Raw genomic sequence first — 19,043 nt, forward strand, 5'->3', positions numbered from 1 at the left:
AGCCCCGTGTGTTAATGCAATTGAGGCGCATATCATTATCTTTATTTTAACTCAAAATATTAAAAATATTAAAAAATACCTTATTTCATTAGAATATTTATATTTGAGTGCATTCTAAGAAAAAAAGGGGGAATGTGGCAATAGATTGAATTCCTGAATTCCCACCAAAATCCCTGAACTCTGTTCAATATTCCCACCAAAATCCCTGAACTCTGTTCAGTATTCCCACCAAAATCCCTGAACTCCGTACCAGTAAGATGTTTTATGTGCTATAATTCAGTCAATATCTGATGGATTTTAAAAATTATAAAATTCAAAAAGTTTGGAGTATCAGGAGTCCTCCTTTTTCTCCCCAATATTGTGGTATCCAATTGGTAGTTAGGAGAGGCGAAGGTTGGGAGCCATGCGTCCTCCGAAACAGGACCCTGCCAAGAAGCACTGCTTCTTGAGACACTGCTCGCTTAACCCGGAAGCCAGCCGCACCAATGTTTTTGGGGAAACACCAGTCAGCATGCAGGTGCTAGGCCCGCCACAAAGAGTCGCTAGAGCGCAATGGGACAAAAAAATCCCAGCCAGCCAAACCCTCCCCTAAAGCGGACGACACTGGGCCCAATTGTGCACTGCCTCATTGGTCTCCCGGTCATGGCCGGCTGTGACTCATCATGGGCTCGAACCCAGGTTTGTAGTGATCCCTCAAGTCCTGCAATGCAGTGCCTTAGACCGCTTCACCACTCCAGAGGCCCCTGCAAATTGATTTGATCAAACAATTGGTCCCCCCAAAAATGCGGCCCTCCATTGAATTTCAAAATCCTGATGTGGCCCTCGAGCCAAAAGGTTTGCAGACCCCTGCTCTATACTCTCTCAAAGACAGGATTCAGATGCAGTTAGACCACTCGTTGAGTAGTGTGTATAGACAGAACTTAGATGCAGTTAGATCACTTGTTGAGTAGTGTGTAAAGGCAGGATTTAGATGCAGTTAGATCCCTTGTTGAGTAGTGTGTAAAGGCAGGATTTAGATGCAGTTAGATCACTTGTTGAGTAGTGTGTAAAGACAGGATTTAGATGCAGTTAGATCACTTGTTGAGTAGTGTGTAAAGGCAGGATTCAGATGCAGTTAGATCACTTGTTGAGTAGTGTGTAAAGACAGAATTTAGATGCAGTTAGATCACTTGTTGAGTAGTGTGTAAAGACAGGATTTAGATGCAGTTAGATCACTTGTTGAGTAGTGTGTAAAGACAGGATTTAGATGCAGTTAGATCACTTGTTGAGTAGTGTGTAAAGGCAGGATTTAGATGCAGTTAGATCACTTGTTGAGTAGTGTGTAAAGACAGGATTTAGATGCAGTTAGATCACTTGTTGAGTAGTGTGTAAAGACCGGATTTAGATGCAGTTAGATCACTTGTTGAGTAGTGTGTAAAGACCGGATTTAGATGCAGTTAGATCACTTGTTGAGTAGTGTGTAAAGAATGACTAGGTGAATGACAAGAGCATGAAATCATGCAATTTGGAAAGGGTGAAAATAACTTTGACTTACAGTATTCTATTTGAGTTATTTAAGTGTATTGCCTATTTGAATAAGAACTGAAGTCTCAATCGAAATATCTATACAGTTTGCCAGTGGCATCTGCTGCCTAATTCTGTCACTCTACCTTGCTATTCTATGCATATGTGTTACATCTTCCTGCCAGGTGCCATGTCTGTAATTCTGTTTTATAGCATGCTGTCATTGACAGTCATTCCATTGTGTAGTTGTGTTTTACAGTGTGCTGAAAGAGAGGCCTGTAGTAGGTAGTTGAGCCGTTTGAAGGCCGATAAGGCCGTGCCAGCAGTTTGTCAGATAGTGTCAGCTCTATAAATATGTGAAGTGCTTTGGAAGTTTCCATGTCAACGCTAACTAACCCTGTTGTTGTCCTGTGCTGCTATAGGTGTGTGGGGGTTGGGGAGGGTGTGTGTGTGTGTTTATGGGTTGCATTGCACATACAGTGTGCTCCAAAAGTATTGGGACAGTGGCACGTTTTTCCACAAATTTGTTGGATGCATTTGCTGTTTGTTTTGGTTGTGTTTCAGATTATTAGTTTAGCTCAGTTTTGAGTCTCATAGCAAAGGGTTTGAATACTGTTTTTTATTTTGAATACATTTGCAAACATTTCTAAAAAAACAGTTTTCACTTGTCATTATAGGGTATTGTGTGTAGATTGATGAGGGAAAAATGCATTTAATACATTTTAAAAAAGGGCTGTAACGTAACAATGTGGAAAAAGTTAAGGGGTCTGAATACTTTCCGAATGCACTGTAAGTGAATTTGTCCCAATACATTTGGTCCCCTAAAGTCGGGGGACTATGTACAAAAAGTGCTGTAATTTCTAAACTGTCCACCCGATATGGATGAAAATACCCTCAAATTAAAGCTGAGAGTCTGCACTTCAACCTCATAGTATTATTTAATATCCAAAGTGCTGGAGTACAGAGCCAAAACAACAAGAAATATGTCACTCTCCCAATACTTTTGGAACTCACTGTATAATAGCCTACAATCACCTGTCCTATTGTGAATTGCATTAATATCAACACTATTCGTAACAGAGTAGTTTTAAAAGACTAGTTGCGGTGAGTTTTGGAGGAAGACATACTTTAAATCACCAAACAATCAACACCCTTCCCACAGAGGAAGGTAAAGGATGAAGACATTTATCATTCACATGACAGGACACAACAGAGAGTTACTAGGTAGAAGTCATGAGGAGAGTTTTATTACGTTACTGACAAAAATAGCAAATATTTCACACAACTGGAGAACAAGTGCTATCTTCTGCACAAAACTCCACCAAAATAACCTGTGTAAAAAAGTTTACATTTATGCATTGCATTTGTTACAATATGAAATTAACATTGAATGATGTATTTTTTTAAATGTATTTTTTTTAAATATAATTTACTGGTATCTAAGCAAGACGCTTTTGGTGCTGTCATTGCTCATTGCTCACTTTTGCAAATGCACTTATTTCATTGGCTGAGGTGACGTTAGCAACCCCAAAGCGTCCCTCTTTCCCCAACAACGGCAAACATGGCAAATGAAAAGACAGGAAGTTACCGAACTAAACGAGTTTTCGTCAACAATATTGATACGTATTCCTCTAAATGTATCGCAAAGGTAAAGTAGCAACGATATACGTTTTCGTATCAGAGTTTGATGTGGCGAAATATTACATAATGTAGCTGACATTGTTTACACTTTTTTTGCGACTGTGTATAGTTTCTGTCAACCTGCATGGTTGGCGGCTCCTTGGAGGAGGCAGATGAAGATGGTCCCGCTGAGGATGAGACAACACTTCAAGATGGGACTTTTCAAATTGTTGGAACTATCTCAAACAACGAAGGGGAAAAACCCAGTTTTGCATTACAATGTTATGCAGTGAGTATAGTTAATAACCAACTATAAACTGGGTGGTTCAAGCCCTGAATGCTGATTGTCTGACAGCCGTGGTATACCACGAGTGACAAGTCATTTATTTTTACTGCTCGTATTACGTTGGTAACCAGTTTACAATAGCAATAATACACCTTAGGGGGTTGTGGTATATGACCAATATACCACGGCTAAGGGCTGTATCCGCGTTGTGTTGTGCGAACAGCCCTTAGCAGTGGTGTATTGGCCATATACCGAACCCCCTCTTGCCTTATTTCTTAAATATACAATATTGATATAACCACACACTTCATCATTCAGCGCTATGCAATGGCATGCAATTTTCATCTAGGCCTGTCATTGACGTCTGTCCATGTCCATTCCAGTCACAGAAGCGAGATCAGCTGCTGCCAAGCCTATTGGAATGTGATGTGGTGGTTTACAACATCTCAGAACATGCAACAGCAGAGCTGATAGATGAGGCAACTTGGGCAATTTCAGGTAGGTTATGGACCAGTCTATCTGTTGGATGAAACCATCATGATAAATTCACTCTCGGATAGGGTTGTCAGAGTTAATCAGTTTTACTCGAGTTAACTTTTTGTAATTTTAGTGCGCTCATTTAAAAAATGTTTTTTTGTGTTAATCGCAGTCTGCAAACATTCAAAATACACATCATCTATACAGATAAAAACAACAATGTAATGTCAAAACAAGTTGACATTGAAGTTAAAAGTGACCTTTATCAATTTGCTTGATTTTGCAAACCATTACTTTGGACAAAATCAAGATGTCAATATTCTTGTAATGCTTTTTAAATAAAAATAAACATTTAATTACAGCTCAATTTGAGCAAATTCAGAATTTGCCATTGTGATTAATCACAGCAATTTCTGCGATGACCTAGATGTGTTCCTTTCTTAACGTCTGTCAGCCCTACTCTCAGACTGACTGCCCTACTCTCAGACTAACAGCCCTACTCTCAGACTGACTGCCCTACTCTCAGACTGACAACCCTACTCTCAGACTGTCAGCCCTACTCTCAGACTGACAGCCCTACTCTCAGACTGACAGCCCTACTCTCAGACTGACAGCCCTACTCTCAGACTGTCAGCCCTACTCTCAGACTGTCAGCCCTACTCTCAGACTGACAGCCCTACTCTCAGACTGACAGCCCTACTCTCAGACTGACAGCCCTACTCTCAGTCTGTCAGCCCTACTTTCAGACTGACAGCACTACTCTCAGACTGACAGCCCTACTCTCAGACTGACAGCCCTACTCTCAGACTGACAGCCCTACTCTCAGACTGACAGCCCTACTCTCAGACTGTCAGCCCTACTCTCAGACTGTCAGCCCTACTCTCAGACTGTCAGCCCTACTCTCAGACTGACAGCCCTACTCTCAGACTGACAGCCCTACTCTCAGACTGACAGCCCTACTCTTAGACTGACAGCCCTACTCTCAGACTGTCAGCCCTACTCTCAGACTGACAGCCCTACTCTCAGACTGACTGCCCTACTCTCAGACTGTCAGCCCTACTCTCAGTCTGTCAGCCCTACTCTCAGACTGTACAGCCCTACTCTCAGACTGACAGCCCTACTCTCAGACTGACAGCCCTACTCTCAGACTGACAGCCCTACTCTCAGACTGACAGCCCTACTCTCAGACTGACAGCCCTACTCTCAGATTGACAGCCCTACTCTCAGACTGACAGCCCTACTCTCAGACTGACAGCCCTACTCTCAGACTGACAGCCCTACTCTCAGACTGACATATTACCTCACTGGACCTTTTGAGTTACATTGCAAATACTGCATGGCCTATAGCCTACTGTACCTACGGTAAGACGCTGTCTCTTCTTCCTTTTATGCTGCAGCTCTTCACTCAGATATTGAGAGTTTTGCGTCTCAGAAGATATTCATTTTGATATCATCAGTCATGACCTGGGCAATGAGCAAGCCAGCCGATCCTGTAAGTTTCTATTCAAATCTCGTGTTTCCTAACTACTATATCTATATATGTGTCAATACACTTTTCTGAATATTACTCGTATATTTTCTGTCCTTAGAATGACCCAGAGATTCCTCTGACAGAGGACGACTACAGGAGGAAAAGACATCATTCTAACTTCAAGGAGCACGCCAATGCAGAGAAAATGGTGCTCAAACTGGGCAAAACCGTAAGTATAATGGGTAGGGTTCGGCAATTGTCAACAACAATGTCAACAACAACAAAAACAACAAGTCCTTTGTTTACCATACAGAAAAAGTCCAAGCTGTCCAGTTATGTTGTGGCAGCAGGTGTTCAGTATGGAATGGGAGAAAACCTCCTCCACTACTTCTTCAAGGTACATCTGAACTATATAACGTGAGACATTATTGTTCTATCAAGACATCGATGGATGTTCTCTGTCTCACTCTTTCCTCTGGCTTGACTCCCCAAGACGTCTTGGCTGGGGGAGTTTGCAAAAGTTCCTGTTTTTGGGCCGGGCACAAATATTATCCCTACCATTCATGTCAACGACCTTGCAGGGTTTGTATCCATTCCATTGTCTTGATGTTCAATTATTGCTTATTTAAGGGCATCTGCTAGAGTTTGGGTGGGAAAAAAAAGACTAATTATATGATATTGTCTACTTTTGTCTACAAGGGTTATTCAGAATGTAATCGACCACAAGCCAAAGATACATTATTTCCTCGCTATGGATGATTCCAATAATACTTTTGAGGATATTGTGAAGGTAAATAGGCTAAGCCAGACAGACATCTTGTTGATCATTTCAAGTTGGTAAAATTGTTGCATTTCTTTCTTTCTTTAAATAGATTTGTAGATCTACAAAATGGTTGGTGTATTTTTTTCTGTATCCCCCCTGCTAGATAATAAGCTTTGTGCTCGGTCCAGGGAAGATCAAGAAAGTCCCTAAGGAGGAGGCCTACCTCACCAAAGTTCTGACGGTCTGTCTGTTTTCATCCCTCATCTCAGGTTTAGGAAAGCTAATTCAGAAATGACCGTTGTCAGTTGGAGCATATCTTAACTAGCCTGGTCCCAGATCTGTTTGTGTGGTCTTGTTTGACCATGGGAAATTGACAGAACAGCAGTAGATCTGGGTCTGGTCAATGGAGCATCAATTTCACCTTGTTTTCCAGAACGCTGATGTGGATTACCTGAGTGTCAACCTGCGGATAGAGCCAATCTTTCTGAAGGAAACCTTCAACCTTCACTGGGTGTCGGAGGCTGGCATCATTGATAACATCAACCGGGTGGTGGAGGAATACAAACTGTTGAGACTACTACTGGTGAGGGACCAAACCAACTACTGTATGTTTACCTCTTCAGTTCTTAGCTAGGGACTGAATAGATTTTCCCAGCACCAATTTAGAATGTGAACATGTGTATTGTCTCTTATTGGAAGGAAAGCTTCGTTACACAGCAATACATAGAATGAGCTCCGTGTTTAGGCTTATAGATAGATATATATTATAGATTATAGATAGTGTCATTATATTATTTTATATCATATTATATACTCATTTTCAAGCCAGAAATTGTTAAAATATGTATCATGCTCTTTGGTTTCCCCATCAGCCCATCAGAATCTGTCTCCTGGGTCCTCCAGCAGTAGGAAAGAGCAGCGTGGCAGAGAAACTGTGTCAACATTACAAACTGCACCACATCAACCTCAAAGAGGTCATTGATGAGAAGATGCAACATCTGGTCAGTAAAAGCAAAGCGATGACACTTGTAAAGCGCTTCATATTTATTCACTCTTGTAAAATAGGAAATGCCTCCCCCTTGTGGTAGATCAAAATAAATGCACCCCTTGTTATTTTCTGATATTACAGGTCTCTGTACTATACATGTACACTCTACAGTATCAATAGGTGTGTGAACCATTTTGTAAAACAACATCTTACAATATATTAATCCAGGTATTCATTTGAGTTGTCCATTATATGTCAGGAGGAGGCTGTGAATGGCACTGAGCAGGAGGGAGAGAGTGAGGAGGCGCTCAGTAACGCTCAGGACCAACTGGACTCTCTGAAGGACAGCATGGAGCAAAATGGAGGTACAATAATATTCCACAACACAGCCATGAGTTGTTCCTGAAAGCATGTTTGTAGATTTAATTTAGACTCCGCCCCTCATCTCTATAATTTGTTTGATTTCATATTATGAAGATGCAGTGGTTTCATGAATGTCATCATAATTCTTGCAGGTCGCCTGAGCGACGGGCTTGTGTACCGTATCATGCGTGATAAGCTGAACTCAACGCCTTGCAGGAACCATGGCTTCGTCCTCGACGGCTTCCCCAAGTCCTACGATCAGGCCAAGGAGATCTTCTATGGTAAAACATAAATCAAATTAACGTTATTTAGAATTAAAGCGTTGATGATATCGTAAAATACTTTTCAAATAAATGATGAAAAAGATAACCTTGTCATCCTGCTTGTTCTCTTAAACACTGATGTTTTCCAGATGAACAGGATAATCCCAGGTCCAAAATGCCTGCCTTCAACAAGAAGATCATTCCTGGTAAGTGATTGTTAATATAACTGAATTGCACAGTATTGCATGTCTATCACTGATCCCCGCCCCTCCCCCCCCTCGTCTGTCTCTTCTGCAGAGTTCATTTTCTCCCTGGAGGCATCGGATGACTTTTTAAAGGAGCGGGTGCAGAACCTGCCTGAGAGTGTGGCAGAGAAAATGCGCTACTCTAAAGACGAGTACCTTACCCGGCTGAAGAAGTTTAGAAAGGCCAACGTGGAAGATGAAACGGTTCTGAACTACTTTGACGAGCTGGAGATTCACCCAGAGCATATTGGTAAGGACGAAATAATGTAGATATTGATTTACCAAAAGAGAATAATGCGATAGATAGAATCATTTTGAAACCCTAATATTCAACTGTAGTTATCAGAACCAGTAATTGTAGTAAATAGTGATTTGATTAGAACTCAACACATTGAGAGGAAGTCTGTCAGTCTTTCATAGTCTGTCTGTCTGTCAGAGGTGAACAATGCCGTCGATCCTGAATACGGTGCTGTGATGGACAAAATCACCAGGCTGGTGGGGCGTCCCAGGAACTACGGACCCACCCCTGAGGAGAGAGAGGAGATGGAGAGGAAGTCCGTAGAGGAGACAGCACAGCGCCTGGTACTGGAGACAGCAGAGTGGAATAGGAGGGAGGCTGAGACCACTGCCAAGATGGCCACACAGCTCGAGGAGTGGGTAAGAGATGGGCTGCATCAGAAGTAGTATACTAGAATGGGAATAGGGTGGCATTTCAGGAAACATGTCTCTCACATTACTCATTGAGATTTGATTCCATTTTGGAATCCTTATAAACTCATCTCCACATTGCTTACCCCTATCCAGTCCTCTCAGATCTATAAACTCTTTAAACGCTTCTTTGTATACCATGGAAGAGTGGGCCACCAGCAACGACGTAAACCCTGGAGCTGTAGTTTCTGTTTAGCTGAGCTGTACATACGTTGTGTGTGTGTATCTCTAGAACCGTCACGTGACTGAGGTGAAGAGGCAGGAGCACGAGCTGCTGGAGGCTCGCTCCGCCCCCCTGAGGAACTACCTGATGAATTACGTAATGCCTTCTCTCACTGAGGGCATGATGGAGTGCTGCAAGGCCAAGCCAGACGACCCGGTAGACTTCCTGGTAAAGTTTTTATTTGATTTAAAAAATAAAATAAACTTTATTAATCCCACAAAGAGAAATCAGATTTGTCACCGGCAAATATAGACATATAGACATACAGAAAAAATTTACTGTACACACGCATACACCAGAGACCAAATATACTGTACACACGCATACATCAGAGGCCAAATATACTGTACACACGCATACATCAGAGGCCAAATATACTGTACACACGCATACATCAGAGACCAAATATACTGTACACACGCATACATCAGAGACCAAATATACTGTACACACGCATACATCAGAGACCAAATATACTGTACACACGCATACATCAGAGACCAAATATACTGTACACACGCATACATCAGAGGCCAAATATACTGTACACACGCATACATCAGAGACCAAATATACTGTACACACGCATACATCAGAGACCAAATATACTGTACACACGCATACATCAGAGACCAAATATACTGTACACACGCATACATCAGAGACCAAATATACTGTACACACGCATACATCAGAGGCCAAATATACTGTACACACGCATACATCAGAGACCAAATATACTGTACACACGCATACATCAGAGACCAAATATACTGTACACACGCATACATCAGAGACCAAATATACTGTACACACGCATACATCAGAGACCAAATATACTGTACACACGCATACATCAGAGACCAAATATACTGTACACACGCATACACCAGAGACCAAATATACTGTACACACGCATACATCAGAGACCAGTAGACGGAGGACTGATGGCTGGTGAAATAAGCAAAACAGATGTCTTCCATAGAAGCAAACAGATTCAATAGAGTAGTAGCCTACTTCTACTCTTCAATTATATAGGTTGCACTTCACCAATAAACGGATGTGAATTGTTGTCAGGTACCGAAGTAGCTAGGCCTGCAGTAAAGAAATGTCACGTTTCCAACCGAATTGTCCTTTTTTTTCCTTTTTTTTTTTCTTCTAAATACTACATTTTTGTGTTTATCTATTTCAGGCTGAATATCTCCTCCGGAATAATTCACAAGATTAGTGTGCTGTGGATTAAGACATTCCAAACGTCTATGAGACCTTGTCGACTGGTATTATAAATGTTTTGTCATGACTGTGTTCTGTGTTGATCAAGTCTACCTTGTTTATTTTTCCCCACAAGAAATACAAAAACATATAATGTTCTGTTTGGAGGAATTATTGTAAAGATCATTTTATGAATATAATGATCTTTAACTAAAAAATAAAGTTACATGTATATTCTGATTAAATTGTGTGTTAATGCCTCTTCTACACCCACCCTAGCATGAATTGTAATCCAATGACAAACCCACAGCTGATTGGCACAGCGGCTGAATATTAAAAACAAGCGTGAAAACAGAGCTAGTGATTTTCTGAACAAGAAGTTCAACTGATTAAAACTCACAACAAGAAAAAAAGCTTACATTTTAAGGCCAGGCATCACAGGCTGACATTTTTGCGTCTTATTCATTTTGAGATTTGTTTGCATTTTGGTCTATTAATATTAGTATTTTGGTCTATTAATATTAGTATTTTGGTCTATTAATATTAGTATTTTGGTCTATTAATATTAGTATTTTGGTCTATTAATATTAGTATTTTGGTCTATTAATATTAGTATTTTGGTCTATTAATATTAGTATTTTGGTCTATTAATATTAGTATTTTGGTCTATTAATATTAGTATTTTGGTCTATTAATATTAGTATTTTGGTCTATTAATATTAGTATTTTCACACAAAAAAATATATAAACATTTCAAAAACGTGATGAAAATATATATTTTCTTTAGCTGATCATATTCTACCTTCAATTGAATGCATTTTAACCACTTTAAAATGGAATTATATCAATAATTTCAAAGCTCACTACATTGATTTCCCCATCATTTAAAATCCCATTTTCATAGAGAATGTTACAAACTGGACTATATTTAGTAACTTACTTTGAAGAGATGGTGATTGGGTCTAAGTAGGCATTTAGTAGTCTAATTTCAGTGTACTTGTCAGACATTTACCACCAGATTTTTCTCAGCATCAGAAGCATCTGTATTCACCAATGTGTGTGTGTGGTTATAATCGTGAAGGAGACATTCACATTACATTTTTCTGTAAGAATTTTGTCAAATCTGTATACTTGGACTTTGATTTATCTTTTCCAGTATTAGTAGCCATATTATAAGTTAAACATTTGCAAAACACCCAGTTTTCATAACACTCCATATTCTTATAATTTTTGTCCAAAAGGAAAAGGCTTGATGTCGCACAAGGTTAGCAGCAACACTTGCGACAGATACAGGGTTTCCCGACACTTCCGTAAAGCCCAGCTCATTGGCTATCTAGCTAGCTTTGTTTGACCCCGATTGGTGCTTATTTGAGAAAGTTACATTCGATCAAGTGAAGACCGCCCGCGTCATTAGCGTGCCATGAAGGCGTATACTACACCCCTAATGATATAGGGAAGTCTGGTTACATTCTAGGATCTCTGAGGAATAAATACAAATGTGATTTGACTGGTTGAGGGTTACATTTTCACAGATTCCTTTCTTTGCAAATTGAACGAGTGGAAATACAAAATCGATCGTACATGCTATATGGACCTTTTTAGGATATGAAAAAGGATTTTATCCAACAAAACAACACTTCATGTTATCTCTGGGACCCTTTGGATGATAAATCAGAGCATGATTTCAGAATGTAAGTACACATTTCACCTTCAGAGGTGAATTTATCAAACTTATCGAGTTGAAAAGTGTTTTGTTGTTAGGAGCTCTCCTCAAACAATAACATGGCATTTTTCGGAGTAATAGCTACTGTAAATTGGACAGTGCAGTTATATTAACAAGAATTTAATCTGCGATCGTGACACTGTCCCGTTCATGTCACCACACCCCAATAGGGATTTGTTTTATCTTAATTATGTCACAATCAACTTTTACCAGTTGAACGTAGACACACATTTTTTTTGATATTCTTCAATCAATATTTTATACAAACATGCAAATTAGGTGATGTCTCATTATATGTGCATATTTGCATATCGCACAAATCCCTTTTTCTGGATGCTGGATGGTTTCACTCCAGCACCAGACATTAGTAGAGCAGATTAAAATACTAATGACATTTGTTTTGTTTTTTTTCATTTTTATTTATTTTCCAAAGAAAATGTTATCTAGAATTATCTAGAACAAAACATTTACAACATATCAACAATTCCCTCAGGGCAAGTCTAGAGAATATACAGGTTTTCATCAAGGAGCTCTCTGTACTTTTCTCCGTTCACCTTTCCCTCGATCCTGACTAGTCTCCCAGTCCCTGCAACTGAAAACCATCCCCACAGCATGATGCTGCCACCACCATTCTTCACCGTAGGGATGGTGCCAGGTTTCTTACAGACGTGACGTTTGACATTCAGGCCAAAGAGTTCAATCTTGTTTTCATCAGACCAGAGAATCTTGTTTCTCTTGGTCTGAGAGTCCTTTAGGTGCCTTTTGGCAAACTCAAAAGGCCTGATTGGTGGAGTGCTGCAGAAATGGTTGTCCTTCTGGAAGTTTCTCCCATCTCCACAGAGGAACTGTGGAGCTCAGTCAGAGTGACCATCGGGTTCTTGGTCACCTCCTTGACCAAGGCCCTTCTTCCCTGATTGGTCAGTTTGGCCGGGAGGTCAGCTCTAGCCTTGGTGGTTCCAAACTTCTTCCATTTAAGAATCACGGAGGCCACTGTGTTGTTGGGGACCTTCAATGCTGCAGAAGTGTTTTCGTACACTTCCCCAGATCTGTTCCTCGACACAATCCTGTCTCGGAGCTCTACGGACAATTCCTTCAACCTCATGGCTTGTTTTTTTCTCTGGCATGCACTGTCAACTGTGGGACCTTATATAGACAGACAGGTGTGTGCCTTTCCAAATCATGTCCAATCAATTGAATTTACCACAGGTGGACTGCAATCAAGTTGTAGAAACATCTGAAGGATGATCAATGTAGACAGTACGCACCTGAGTTAAGTTTAGATTCTCATAGCAAAGGGTCTGAATACTTATACAAATAATGTGTTTCTGTTTTTTGTCTTTAATACATTTGCAAAAATGTTGAAAAATCTGTTAGTCATTATGTTTCATTTTTTTAACCAGGCAAGTCAGTTAAGAACAAATTCTTATTTTCAATTACGGCCTAGGAACAGTGGGTTAACTGCCTGTTCAGGGGCAGAACAGCAGATTTGTACCTTGTCAGCTTGGGGGTTTGAACTCGCAACCTTCCGGTTACTAGTCCAACGCTCTAACCACTAGGCTACACTGGTATTGTGTGTAGATTGTCGGGAAAATTGTTTCATTTAATCCATTTTAGAATTAGGCTATAACGTAACAAAATGTGGAAAAAGTCTAGGGATCTGAACACACAATGCTTTTGTTCCGACCTCAAGATGCAGTTGTTGAGGAGCAATTGCAGAAATTTCCAGTCGACTGCAGTTGAAAGTTCATGACCTTTGATCACATGGTTGTTGTAAAGGTCATGTAGTTGCAAGTCAGACAATTATTGTACCAATATTCAGCGGTGAAAGTAGAATGAATCTCTTCCTGGTACGGGACTTCCTATATACAGTACCAGTCCAAGGTTTGGACACACCTACTCATTCAACGGTTTTTCTTTATTTTTACTATGTTCTACATTGTAGAATAATAGTGAAGACATCAAAACTATGAAATAACACACATGGAATCATGTAGTAACCAAAAAAGTGTTAAACAAATCTAAATATATTTGAGATTCTTCAAAGTAGCCACCCTTTGCCTTGATGACATCTTTGCACACTCTTCCAACAAACTTCACCTGGAATACTTTTCCATCAGTCTTGAAGGAGTTCCCACATATGCTGAGCACTTGCTAGCCAGGGGCACACTCCAACACTTAGACATTAATTTACAAATGAAGTATGTGTGTTTAGGAAGTCCACCAGATCAGAGGCAGTAGGGATGACCGGGGATGTCCTCTTGATAAGTGCGTGAATTGGACCATGTTCCTGTCCTGCTAAGCATTCAAAATGTAACTAATACTTTTGGGTGTCAGGGAAAATGTATGGAGCTAAAAGTATGTTATTTCCTTGAGGAATGTAGTGAAGTAAAAGCTGTCAAAATTATAAATAGTAAAGTAATTTACAGATACCTATCACGTTTTAGGTAAGACCCAAATGCAGACTGTGTTGAAGTAACAATGTTTATTACAGCAACAGGGGCAGGCAAACGACAGGCAGGGATCGATAATCCAGAGTAGTGGCAAGGGCACAGGACGGCATGCAGGGTCAGGTCAGGCAGAGGTCGGTAATCCAGAGTAGGGGCAAAGGCACAGGACGGCGGGCAGGCTCAGGGGCAGACAATGGTCAGGCAGGCAGGCTCAGGCAAAGGTCAAAACCAGGAGAGCGAGAAAAAGAGAGACTGGGGAAAAGCAGGAGCAAAACGCTGGATGGCTTGACAAACAAGACGAACTGGCAACAGACAAACAGAGAAGACAGGTATTAATACCCAGGGGATAATGGGGAAGATGGGCGACCCCTGGAGGGGGTTGGAGACAAGCACAAGGAGAGGTGAAACAGATCAGGACGTGACAGATACCCCCCAAAACTACTTAAGTAGTACTTTAAAGTATTTTTACTTAAGTACTTTACACCACTGTGAGAAAGTTACAGATGCACAAATATCATACCCCTAAAACATGCTAACATTTCTTCATTACAATAACGGGAGGTTAGCCTTTTTGGGGGCATATGATATTTATGCCTCTAACTTTCACTCGTAATTATTCACGATTCGTTCAGGATTTTCCGTAATCTTGGTCGCATCCACATTAATGTAGAAGTGTTTAGAAACATATTATATTCTTATTTACAATAAAAGTGACTCTGAAATGACACAATACATTATTTAATACATTAAATAATCTGAAACACAACCAAAACAAACAGCAGATGCGTCCAACAAATTTGTAGAGTCACAAGCTTGATGTTGTCATTGAGTGCAATGAATATGGGACCAAATACTAAACTTTTTACTCCTTTTGATCCCCTAAAATGGGGAGACTATGTTCAAAAAGTGCTGTAATTTCTAAACGGTTCACCTGATATGGGTGACAATACCCTCAAATTAAATCTGACAGTCTGCACTTTAATCTCATAGTCATTATATGATTTCCAATCCAAAATGCTGGAGTACAGAGCCAAAACCAAACTGTAATTGTACCAAAACTTTTGGAGCTCACAGCCTCCTAACAGTGGTGAATGGAAAGAGAGATCTGTTACACGTGACATTTGAAAACACCAAAAAGCATAAAGACATTTGAAAACACCAAAAAGTGTAATGACAGTTGCTGATTGTCATTAGGCAAGAATTTATGCGTCCACTTTCGGCCGTGCGTATCTCGGTGTCGGCCACTCAAATTTCAGTGTTCCCTTCTAACCACATCGCTGGGATGCCGTTCCCGACCGAGCCACACACTTTGAAAGGCAGTGGCCAACATTGGTCAACATCTTGACTAAAGTGATGCGCTAGAAAGTGCCCACACACTCCTCAACCAGTTTCCGGGTCATGAAGAAGACAGAATGGAGAATGGAGGAGAGAGGACGGTGGCCCAATGTAACGGTTGTCGGTGGAAGAAGGTGAGGACCAAAGCGCAGCGAGTATTCATATCTTTTAATTAAGTAATAGAACACTGAACAAAACAATAAACGGCCAACGAACAGTCCCGTAAGGTGGCAAAAAACACTAAACAGGAAAATAACTACCCACAAATCAAGTGGGAAAAACAGGCTACCTAAGTGTGATTCTCAATCAGAGACAACGATTGACAGCTGCCTCTGATTGAGAACCATACCAGGCCAAACACATAGAAAACCAAAACTAGAACTACACATAGAATGCCCACCCAACTCACGCTCTGACCAACCTAAACAAGAAACATAACAAAGGAACTAAGGTCAAGACGTGACACCCAATCCCAAATCGACCCTAGGCCCTATTCACTTGTAGAAATCTGAGGTGATTGGACAGGTCTATGTAATAGGGCGAAACTTCCACCCAGCCTATCAGAGGGCAAGTAGGTAATATGTAGGTAAACTATTACCATATTGATTGCACCTGTCACATCCACAAGTGTGTAGGGTCTAGGGCACGGACTATCAACTACACTGAACAAAAATATAAATGGAACATTAAACAATGTCAAAGATTTTACTGAGTTAAAGTTCTTATAAGGAAATCAGTGAATTCAAATAAATTCATTAGGCCCTAATCTATGGATTTCACATGGCTGGGAATTCAGATATGCATTTGTAGGTCACAGATACACTACATGATCAAAAGTATGAGGACACATGCTCTTCGAAAATGTCATTCCAAAATCATGGGTATTAATGTGGAGTTGGTCCCCCCTTTGCTGCTATAACAGCCTCCACTCTTCCAGGAAGGATTTCCACTAGATGGTGGAACATTCCTGTGGGGACTTGCTTCCATTCAGCCACAGGAGCATTAGTGAGGTTGGACACTGATTTTGGGCGATGAGGCCTGACGTTCCAATTCATCTGAAAAGGTGTTTGATGGGGTTGAGGTCAGGGCTCTGTGCAGGCCAGTCAAGTTCTTCCACGCCGATCTCAACAAACCATTTCTGAATGGTCCTCGACTGACGGGATGAGGTCAATATCCTTCCAGGATATGAGGTCAATATCCTTCCAGGATACCGGGGCCAGGTTGATTAGAAAGTCCTGCTCGCGGAAGTGTTTTAGGAAGTGTTAGACAGTGATGACCGATCGTTTGACCGAGGACCCATAGCGGATGCAGGCAATGAGGCAGTGATCGCTGAGATCCTGATTGAAAACAGCAGAGGTGTATTTGGAGGGCAAGTTGGTCAGGATAATATCTATGAGGGTGCCCATGTTTACGGATTTAGGGTTGTACCTGGTGGTTTCCTTGATAATTTGTGTGAGATTGAGGGCATCTAGCTTAGATTGTAGGACTGCTGGGGTGTTAAGCATATCCCAATTTAGGTCACCTAACAGAACGAACTCTGAAGATTGATGGGGGCAATCAATTCACATATGGTGTCCAGGGCACAGCTGGGAGCTGAGGGGGGTCGGCAACAGTGAGAGACTTATTTCTGGAGAGATACATTTTAAAATTAAAAGCTTGAACTGTTTGGGCATAGACCTGGAAAGTATGACAGAACTTTGCAAGCTATCTCTGCAGTAAATTGCAACTCCTCCCCAATTTGGCAGTTCTATCTTGACGGAAAATGTTGTAGTTGGGGATGGAAATCGCAGAATTTTTGGTGGCCTTCCTAAGCCAGGATTCAGACACGGCAAGGACATCAGGGTTGGCGGAGTTTGATAAAGCAGTCATTAAAACAAACTTAGGGAGGAGGCTTCTGATGTTAATATGCATGAAACTAAGGCTTTTTCGATTACAGAAGTCAACAAATTAGAGTGCCTGGGAACACGCAAGGCCTGGGTTAGCCTCCACATCACCCGAAGAACAGAGGTGTAGGATGAGGGTACGGCTAAAGGCTTGCAAAACTGGTCGTCTAGTGCGTTGGGGACAGAAAATAAAAGGAGCAGATTTCTGGGCGTGGTAGAATAGATTCAGGGCATAATGTATAGACAGGGGTATGGTGGGGTGCAGGTACAGTGGAGGTAAACCCAGGCATTGAGTGACGATGAGAGAGGTTGCATCTCTGGAGGCACTAGTTAGGCTAGGTGACGTCACCGCATGTGTGGGAGGTGGGACAAAGGAGGAATCTGAGGCATGTTGACTGGGGCTAGGGGCTCTGCAGTAAACTTAAACAATGATAACTATCCTAAACAACAGTATACAAGGCATATTGACATTTGAGAGAGACCTAAAGCGAGGCATAAAGCAATCACAGGTGTTGATTGGGAGAGCTAGTTAAGACAACAACGGGTAAAATGGCGATGAATGGGCAGAGAAGAGAGGATCAGGTAACACGCAGGGCCTGAGTTCGAGGCTGGGGCCGACAGATAAACAAAATAAACAAAATGGAGTACCGTGATTAATAAACAGCCCAGCGGGCATCAGCTACAGTATGTAGCCAGGTGTTCATAGGGTCCAGTGACCAGCAATAGATGAAACAGGGAAGCCGCGGGGTAGTCGTTGCTACGCTAGCATGCGGGAGACACAGTGTTTAGAGTTAGCAGGCCGGGGTAAGTAGAAGCTTCTGCTCCGATGTCCGGCGACGCCGGTTGAATGCACAGAGGATGGAATTACGTCTGCGGACCAGTCGTGGTGGTACGGCGGGGCGCCGTGTCGACGAAGGGACCAGGCCAGATGGCGGAAGAGGTATTGTAGTTGTGGTAATTTTGTTTGCTAGCCGGGAGATGCGCCTGGCTCAGGGCTAGCTTCGGGGCTCTGTCACTCAGTGGCAGCTAGCTAGCTGTGATGATCAGGAGTAATGGTCCAGGGTTTACGGCAGGAATCCTGCGTTGTAGTGGAGAAAAACAGTCCGAGGCTGGCAGGTATTATTGCTGGCAGGTTTGTTGTCTGTAGTTTATGCCTGCCCATACCATAACCCTCCGCCACTATGGGGCACTCTGTTCACAACGTTAACATCAGCAAATCCCTCGCTCACACAATGCCATACATGTGGTCTGCGGTTGTCAAATTCTCTAAAATGAAGTTTGAGGCAGTTTATGGTAGAAAAATTAACATTAAGTTCTCTTTCAAGAGCTCAGGTGGACATTCCTGCAGCCAGCAGGCCAACATTAAAAAATCTGATTTCCTTTTATGTCCAACAATAAATAAATGAAACATATATTTTGCTTTTTGGACTGCTCAGAATATTTGCGGGGCCAAATCAAACCAAATAGAACCCTGGTCTAGTTGTTGATTTGGGATTCGGCCAGACTTTTGTTGAAACGAGAAATTCCCCTTGT

General features: G+C 41.5%; 1 protein-coding gene across 1 annotated transcript; it reads left to right on the forward strand.

Annotated features, from left to right (window-relative positions):
* The first annotated feature begins 3,058 nt into the window (after nt 1-3,058).
* LOC139415500 (adenylate kinase 7-like) lies at nt 3,059-10,367 on the forward strand. Its single transcript, XM_071163606.1, has 18 exons — nt 3,059-3,151; nt 3,254-3,412; nt 3,793-3,907; nt 5,284-5,378; nt 5,476-5,586; nt 5,671-5,754; nt 5,851-5,939; nt 6,057-6,147; nt 6,284-6,361; nt 6,554-6,703; nt 6,993-7,121; nt 7,368-7,473; nt 7,624-7,752; nt 7,884-7,940; nt 8,032-8,229; nt 8,416-8,636; nt 8,920-9,078; nt 10,103-10,367. The coding sequence occupies exons 1-18, from the start codon at nt 3,065-3,067 to the stop codon at nt 10,136-10,138; spliced, it is 2,094 nt and encodes a 697-aa protein (XP_071019707.1). The 5' UTR covers nt 3,059-3,064; the 3' UTR covers nt 10,139-10,367.
* The last annotated feature ends 8,676 nt before the right edge of the window (nt 10,368-19,043 follow it).

The sequence above is a fragment of the Oncorhynchus clarkii genome, chromosome 8, assembly GCF_045791955.1.
Source record: "Oncorhynchus clarkii lewisi isolate Uvic-CL-2024 chromosome 8, UVic_Ocla_1.0, whole genome shotgun sequence".
Taxonomy (NCBI): domain Eukaryota; kingdom Metazoa; phylum Chordata; class Actinopteri; order Salmoniformes; family Salmonidae; genus Oncorhynchus; species Oncorhynchus clarkii.